Here is a 9,128-nt window from a genome sequence, read left to right on the forward strand (position 1 = left end):
TTCCTTTCTTTGACAGTTTGTCTTAACGAGACCGCAACCCCTCCAACATCATGTAATGTTGTCTAGTGTCGATCTTGTTTTCGTTTGGGAAGACGATAGAGTCAAAGAGAGTGATCAAATATTGAAATTAAATTCTAAGGGGAAAATTGTTTTTTTTTTTTAACTTGATTTAGAGGAGGAAATTGTTATTTTTTTTAATTTAAGGAAAAAATAAGATAAAATTTTAAAGGGTTAGAGTTTCATTAACTTTAATAGTCCACAGGTGGCCAAATAAGATTTTCAAAGATAAGGGGTAAAATAAAATTGCACTTTGGGTGGGAATCAGTCCTTTGGCCTATCCGAATCTCTAAACTTCGAAGTCATCCTAAGTTCGTATAAGTCTTCTATCGTTAGCCCATCTTCTCTCCTGATTAAAATCTGTGGTAAAATAATATATCTTTCGCTTTGTCTCCCTTTATAATCCTTCCCTATTCGGGGCTTTTGATTTTTCTCTTACTGTTTCAATTTGATTTCATCCAAAGCTCAAAAAACTTGCGGAGATAGTACAGGTGAATGATCAATCTAATTTAGGGTCTAATTTCCGAACCTCGTTGAAATTTTTCGTTAAATTAAGCTTAAAATCTTTATTTACTTTGGAATTTGATCCCTTCATCGTTATCGGCAATAATGAAAAACTGGGGCTTGGATTTTGTTATAATTTAGCTATTAAACGGGGTTTCTTTGATTAATGTTTGGGGCAAATTTTGTTTTTGTTGATTTGTTTTGTTGGTTTATCGGGATTGAGCTTTTTTTTTTTTCTGTGAAATGCAGATACCAAGGTTTAAGTGATGGAAAAATTTCACTGTTTTATGTTGTTCTTTTGATTTTCTGGTAGTTAAACAGACTATTATTTGTTGGTGTATTGATTATCTTGAATTTACGGGGAGGGCCTTTTTTCTCTTCTCATTTGTGAAATGCTTGTTGTCATTGCCAGTTAATTTGTTGCATGTATCTGTAACGGAACTCTGTGAGCTCAGATCTTGTTTGAACCAACTGTTATTGATTCTCTCTACTTGTTTAATTTTCAACCCAGTGGATAATTGGTCATTGAACTTGTGGATTGGATGTTGTTCATGTGATGCTTAATGTTTAGATTACAGACATATTCTTTCTTTATTTAGAAGCATCTATGTTGGCAACTGGTATATTGATTTATCATTTTGTAGGGTTAGCTGTGTTGTAAGATTCAGTTAATAAGAAATGCCTAGGGAATTGTCACGTTCACGATCGCGGTCACCAACACATAGGCGGAGGCATTCACCTTCACCTAGGTATAGCAGGAGGAGCCGGAGAGATAGAAGTCGGTCACCATATTCATCATATTCTTCAAGCAGGTGATCCTGTTTGTATTCTCATTCATTTATATTAATGTGTTAATTAACAAACAATTTTAAGAAAGATTGGGAACTGACTTGTCTTTCACGCGGATTGAATTACAATATGTTAAAATTGGTCTCTATGCATCCTATCCATCTCTGTTGGTCCTTTGGCACTATTCTGTTTTGCCTCAAGTAAAGCCTGTGTCTTTGCTCTGAATGATGGCATATTTAAGTAAACATTAAAAAAAGAAAAAGAAGAAAAGGAAGAGAGAGAATAACTGAATACACTATGTTTGAACTTCTTGAAGTCAAGGAGTTAGCAAGTGTGTTGTTGGATAATTTGGATGGCAAATTTAAGGGTTTACTGCTGTTGATATTTTTTAAGGTGGATGTACTTTGGCTATTTGTTTCCTTGTATCAGTTTTTTTTTTCAAGACCTATGACCCTGTTCCCTGGGATGGTTAGCTTGAAGTTTTACATTCTGCTGAATCTTCTTCTGAATAAGGAATTAATGTGGAATATTAGCCATTGGTCAATGTACAGTTTTTTTTTTTTTTTTAATTTGTACTAGAATGGATGGTTTGATTTTGATTATTTACTTTGGTATCTTCATGATATATTTTCTTTTAACAAAATTTTCTCTGCATGTGCTCAGTACCCTGATGGTATATAAATTTCCTTGTGATGGCTTCATGCTAATTTATGGTATTGTTGATTTTTCCTTATTTTCTAAAACACTTGATTATGTTGCTTGCTTTCGTGAATTCATCAACATCTCTTTAGCTACTGACAGACCTGGAGAAATGACCTTTTGCATGGTAAACTAGAAAATTTTCCAACATAAATATGTTGATTGAAATATAGACAATTCTTTGAGGGTTAGATAGGATGCATGTGCTTCATAATAAAATTCAAAACTCAGTTTCTTCCCATCATGTGGGATGAGAAGTGAGCAGGTGCCGATGGGTGTCCTTTTGTTGCCCGATTGTGACATTAGCTTCTTCATGTGATAAAAGATGGAGCTCATTCTTAACAATGTGTAAGGTAACTGTATATGCTTCTGTATTAATTGCTGCAGATGGTGGACCTGGTTGATTTCTTATTTTTTGTGATGCCCAATGTTTTTGCTGTTGCTTAATAATTATTATGTCATTACAGGCGGAAAAGTCGTTCTGTTTCCCAACGACGCCGGAAAGCTCGTTCTCCTTCCCCAAGGCGGCATAAAAGTCGTTCTCCGACTCCTAGGCGCCATAAGAGGCAAAGAAGTAGGAGTTCTTCACTGTCTCCTACTCATAAATCCTCAAGTCCAAGTCTTGGATCATTAGAGCAGAAAAATGCAGTTGAAAAATTAAAAAAAGAAGAGGAAGAGAAAAAAAGGTATATTTTAAGGTTTTCATGGCTATATTTACTCTATTGTTATTTTCTTTTATGGCTTTTTTGTTTTTTTAGGTCACCATTAGAGTATCATACGATTATATTTATGCTAGCCTGTTGTTGAGTTGAGTCGAAAATGTATCTGCTGTTCAGTCTGTTATCTCTTTTTATCGTCTTTAATGTTGGAGTATGCAAGTATTTTTAACTCAATTGTTACACTTTGGAAGGCCCATGGACATTTATGCAAGGTTCTTTCTGAGTTGTATGGAGAATTTCCTTGAGGCTTGCTATTGCACTGCCAGTCATGTTAATCTGAATTTAATGATGAGTAATTTGTGTTGAACTTTTTAGTTCAGACCATTATAATTTTTCTTCTGTAAAGTTGATTTTAGTGCTGTCATGAACTTTTTAGAGAGAAGAAATCACAGTGATGCAGGCAGGTATGATGGCTGCTGCATTTCACAGATTTGAAATTATTTATCTTTAACCTGTCAGCCTAGTGTGGCAGCTTTGATGTTTTCTGGAAGGCTTGAGGTTTCTGAGGTCTGGTCCTCCGAATCAAAGAAAATGAATTTGATATTTTTGGAAACCTTTGTCCTTGGCATTGAAGAGCTCCAATTGCTTGTCTCTTCGCCTTCTCTGTTTCTAGATCTTTCCTTTTTTGTTATTTCTTTATTCTGGTTTCGTCTTCTTCACAAGGCTAATTTGCGTCTTTTCTTATTTGGACTGCATAGAAACCACTTCTTTACCAATAACTTTGAGGTATCTGCTATTTTCTTAATACAGAAATTATGAATGGCACAACAATATATAATGCATTTTGTTTGTTATCGTGTAATCTCTAGAACTGCGACAAGCCATTGTAAGTGTGAATTAAACGTAAAACCCTCTGGCATATGAACTCATAATAATGCAATGTTATACTTTTTTCTTTTTATTCTAGAGATGATGTGCATAGTGTAGCTAGACACGTCTGTGGGCCATGCTGGTCTGAATTCGGCACGGCCCACCGTGCCCACGGGCTATGACATGCCAAAGAGCGGGCCTTGCAATCCTGTTGGAATAGCAAGGCCTAAGGCTTGGCCTAGTGCCCTGTGGGCCTTTAGCAGGCCGGTTCATGTGCTTCAAGAGTTGTGGCAGGCCAGCCTGCAAAATTGCAAGCCAGCCCGTGAAATTGCAAGCGGTGCCAGCACAGGACACCCAGCCTGACCCCTTAATATGTTTAAGTGTTGCACTGTAGGAATGTGCACAACCCATGAAATTGCGGGCCGTGCCAGCACGAGACGCCCAACCCAACCCCTTGACATGTCTAAGTGTCCTCAGTTACCAATAGATTGACCCGAAATAATACCCACAACTTTGCCTAATTCAACCAAATCACCATGAGTAGTACTCTGACCATAATAAAATCGACTGATCCAAGACGTACTCCTACAAGTAAAAGGGTTTCGAATAGATATTGCTTGTGTTCGAAAGGTTATGAATTGATTGATAAGTCCAATCCCAATATCTTGATTTCGTGTAGCACTGTAGAAATATGAGGGATAAACATGGAATATTCCTTACTGTTTTGCTAGTTTTTTAATTGCTTGTGCAAGGAAAAAAGGTTAATACAAATTGTATTTTTTTATTGCAGTTGTAATTGCTTGCTGTTTTTTGTGTGGGGATGTGTCTTTTTGTTCAATTTTTTTTTATCTACAGGGTATACTGTATGCATGCATTTTTCATCATAGTGCCTATTTTGTGATCAGTAGAATTCTGGTATCTTGTCTTAGCTGATCTATTGTTCTTTTTTTTATTCACCTTCTGGAATTCTTCAGTATGCTGTTTGCTTATAATCTTTATTCCTTTGCTTGTTACTTTTTGAGCTTAGAATATCCTAACTGGTGATAATTTCAGCTTCAATGTCCCTCTCTAAAATCACTTTCAAGTTCCTACTTCATCATTTACAGATTACAATTAATAGTCATCAAATGGCATGAGGGAATAATGATTTAATTAATTAGTGATTTTTTGTTTGATCAGTTTATGAACAACCTTCAGGTAATTTATTTTTTGTAGTCATTGATCATATCATATTTATTACCATTATAATCACACACAGCCTGAAAACTAACCCACTAGACAGTAGCTTGGAGTCACCAGGTTTAAGAGGTGATTGTCTTGTAATTCTCAATCTCTGTAGTATTCAAGCAGACCTCCAATCCCTTCTAGTTGAGCTTGATTCGATCTTCAATGCCATTCAGTTTGCCTTAAATGCAGCCCAGTTTTTTGTTTGCATCCAGAGTAGTGTGTTTCCGGAAAATGTTTCGTTTGGCTGTTGAGTCGGTGGCTTATCTTCAATGTGTTGTTACTTTCAATATCTGTATGCACAGAAAATGGGCCACAACTTTAGCATCCAAAGAAACATTTAATGCAATGGATTGATATATTTTGGTAATTAGTTCTAAAATTGCAGCAGGTTATTTGACATTTTCTCCACAGGCTTTTCTGAAGGAAGATACTGCTCTAGTTCAACTTGTTATATATGATGATCAAATTGCGTACCTCGTTTATCTACTATTCACCAGTTTTGAAATTGATATGTTTGGATCAGGATTCAGTTAGAGGTATGCCTTAAAAGCATGAGCATGCATTTTAGTGCCTTTTTCATCAGGAAGGTTAGTTTGCCATTTATTGTCGTTACATAGCATGTATAGAGGGAGAGAGAGAGAGAGAGGGAAAAGAAAGAGGAGGAATAATGATTCATGTATTGCTTTTTCAGTTGTATCTTTTGTCTTGATATGAAGACATCTGGAATTGAAAGGGTGCCATATTCCAACACTGCAATAGTGTCATGTTCCCGATTAACTTTTTCTCTTCTACTTCAGGCGTCAACAGGAAGCTGAATTGAAACTGATAGAAGAAGAGACAACAAGGAGGGTGGAAGAAGCTATTAGGAAGAGAGTTGAAGAGAGCTTGAACTCTGAGGAGATTAAGCTGGAAATTCAGAAGCGTTTGGAGGAGGGGCGGAAGAGACTTCAAGATGAAGTCACAGCTCAACTCAAGAAAGAAAAGGAAGATGCCCTAATTGAGGCTAGAAGAAAGGAGGCAAGTATCTCTGATAAAAAACCTGCTGCAGTGACTTGCTTTCCCTGCCGCCCTTTCACTTTCCCTTCCCTTTAATAATATAGTTTTAGTGATGGATTGACACCAATCTAGCTGCTTAAAGCTTCCTTCAAGTGTTCTCTCTTTATTTCTGTGGTTTTATAACTACTAGCCATGCCATAAATCTTAGGGAAACAAACAAATTTTAAGATTTATGATGAGATGGTTCCTTGTAAAAATTCATAAATAGAGAAATAGCTGGCACAAAACTAATCTTGTGATGGAAATATGGTCATTAACAAAAACACTTGTTCATATTGATTTTTGTTGAAGGATAACTTTGATTTTAATTACAGGAACAAGTCCGAAAAGAGAAAGAAGAATTGGAAAAAATGCTTGAAGAAAACCAGAGGAGGGTGGAAGAATCTCAGAGAAAAGAAGCGGAGGAGCAGCAGCGAAGAGAGGAGGAGCGTTACCGTGAACTGGAGCGCATCCAAAGAGAAAAAGAAGGGGCTTTGAGAAGGAAGAAACAGCAAGAGGAGGAAGAACATTTGAATCAGATGAAGCTGTTGGGTAAGAACAAATCACGACCGAAGTTGTCGTTTGCATTTGGGTCTAAATGAGCCACCGTGGAGTTTGGTATAATTTGACAAAATTTCTGTGCTTGATTAACTTAATTAATATACATGTTCGCATTTGTGATCTAAATGATGAAACACAGTTTTTGCTCCTTTTTGTCTAAGTATGATGTTCACCTCTGCTTGGAGTTTTTGGTATTTACATATTTGAAACTTGGAAAGTTCAATTTTTATTTCCATCATGGCAAAAATTGGTTTCACTTAATCACAAGCAGAAATTTTAGGTTATTTCTCGTATCATTTGATGCTTGTTTTACATGTTAATTTACATGACTGGGTCATAAAGAAATTCATGCTTAAAACTAGCATGTCCTGAATTCTTCCTTTGCCATCCTGTGTGTGTAAACTTACTTTATTATTTTAAGGAGAAATACCATGTGAGTACACAGATGATGTCTTTTTATGTGATTGGATGTAATTTTATCTTTAATTCAAAATCATTCAATCACATGATGACACATAACTTATATACCCATTTTGTGTACTTAAAGTATGTACACATTGTTTTATTGTATTTGAAGATTATTATTATTAACTTTCATGTGTGAGTTTTTAACGGTATTCATGGTGTCTAAACCTTGTATGGACAATTATAGGAAAATGCATCCTCCATCCACGCTGCGACTGTAATCTTTCAAGCAAATTGTTAGAGCCCCATTTTTTCATACGATTCAGTTTGCATTCGTTTCATAATTTTGTTTGCCAATGAATAATCCTTTGTGGGGCTACTTTTCCTTCCTGTTAAGATTGGTATTTTTAGAATCTTCGGATATTTATTGGATTCTGTTTAGACCCAAACTTCTGTCCAAAGTATGAAAAACTAAAATGAATTGGACTTGTATAGAATAATAAATAAAGTCCGAATAGTCTGTCTGAAGTTCTGGACCAAAAAAAATTTTAGTTTTGAGCTCAGGCTCCAATGAGATGACCGGAGCTGATTAAGAGGCTTAATTATATAGCACAATAAGGGGCGTTTGATCTGAGTAATGTTTTATTATCAAAATAGAAAAATTATCTTGAAAATAGATTACTTAGAAGATTACTGAGTATAAATGATTACTATGTTTGATAAAATTTGATAGGTATAAATAATTATTGTGTTTGGTTAAAGGTAATAAAAGATTACTAGTAAATTATTTTACTTAAATACCCTTAAATTTAATTATTTTTAATTATTTTTTATATTATTTGTCATATTAATTAAAAATAAATTTATTTTTATCTCAAAAAATTAATAAATAATAATATAATTATAATAAACTCAAGATTACCTCAGTAATCTTTAAATACTTAAGGTAAGGGTGGTAATCAGATTATTACCTATATTACCTGTCACGTTAGCATTGGTAATAGAAGATTATTGTAATATTTTATTACTGACAAACCAACAAAGGGATAAAAGATAGATTATCAAGGTAATCTTAAAAACTCCCAACCAAATGCCCCCTAAAGGATATAGACAATGTTTCAGAACAAGATTGGGTATACTCGATAAAAGGACCTGTCTGAGTTAACCAATAATCACATTTGAAAAAATATTTAAAATAATTTTTTATTTTTAATTATTAAACATAAAATTTAAATTATATTTAATTGGTCTCAGAGCACATATGCCATATGCATTGGTAGGACATTGGGTTTCAACCTTAGCAATTGCAAAATTTAAAAAAAAAAAAAAATTCTCCTTTTAGTAAATTCAAAATGTTATAGTCTTAAAGTGGACCATGACTTCTTATATATCTCACTTAAAACTTACAATGCACCCCAAAAATTACAAAAAGGGAAGCGATTTTAACATATTATATTTCAACATTGCTTTTTCTTTGATGTGAAAATATGCACTAATGAAAAATATATCGAATTAGTATAAAAAGACATGCAAGGTAAAATAAAGACATACAAATTTTTACGTAGTTCAGTAAAAAAAGTTAACACCATACATCCATGTTGTTGCTACTAATTTTATAAGACGAGATTATAATATAAGCACAAAGTTGTATCAATGGACAACTAAGTATTTATTGCTAATTTCATATGATATTTCCCTCCTCTTGGTTTTGTATTTATGATGACAAGGTTAAGAATAATTCAATAATTAATGACGTAATGAATGTTGCTGTAATTCTAATATGTTAAAAGATAATGACATGTCAACTTTATCTATTTTAAGGAGGATGAGGTAGTCATTGTTTTTGTTTGGAGATTTCTAGAAGAGAAGATGTCTTCCTTGAAGCTTGACTTTACATATCACGAACTAACAAATGGGCATTCACTAATGGCAATTGGGAGTCGCATTCATGAGTTAATTTCAAAGAGGAATTTTAACCATGTAATATTCTCAATTTTTAAATAGTTTTATATTAATATTATACGTATATATTTTGAATATACAAATAGATACATATTTATGTATATTATTTTATGATTAGATGTTATTTTTTTTAAGTTCAAAATTACTTAACACATGATAACACACATCAAATATGTATTCAAAATAAGTACACATAATTTTATTACTCTAATAAACACATCATAATTTTGTAATGCTAGGGTTGTCTTATCTATAGATCTGTCAAGTGGTACAAAGAAAAAAGAATACTAATTCAGGTTTGGTTTAGTGTAATATTAGTGGTTTATTTTTAATTATTAACATTATATTGTTTGATTTGTT

General features: G+C 33.8%; 1 protein-coding gene across 2 annotated transcripts; it reads left to right on the forward strand.

Moving 5' to 3' along the window:
• Positions 1 to 308: 308 nt before the first annotated feature.
• Positions 309 to 6,685, forward strand: LOC123192914 (uncharacterized protein At1g10890-like). Of its 2 annotated transcripts, XM_044605621.1 has the most exons (6): positions 309 to 422; positions 522 to 548; positions 1,206 to 1,373; positions 2,517 to 2,735; positions 5,603 to 5,822; positions 6,176 to 6,685. In XM_044605621.1, exons 3-6 carry the CDS (start codon positions 1,240 to 1,242, stop codon positions 6,440 to 6,442), a joined length of 840 nt encoding a protein of 279 aa, XP_044461556.1. In that variant the 5' UTR covers positions 309 to 422; positions 522 to 548; positions 1,206 to 1,239; the 3' UTR covers positions 6,443 to 6,685. The 2 variants fall into 2 exon arrangements, with proteins under 2 accessions (XP_044461556.1, XP_044461555.1); XM_044605620.1 differs by having other exon boundaries at positions 393 to 548.
• Positions 6,686 to 9,128: the final 2,443 nt, after the last annotated feature.

Source organism: Mangifera indica, chromosome 12, assembly GCF_011075055.1.
Source record: "Mangifera indica cultivar Alphonso chromosome 12, CATAS_Mindica_2.1, whole genome shotgun sequence".
Lineage (NCBI taxonomy): Eukaryota > Viridiplantae > Streptophyta > Magnoliopsida > Sapindales > Anacardiaceae > Mangifera > Mangifera indica.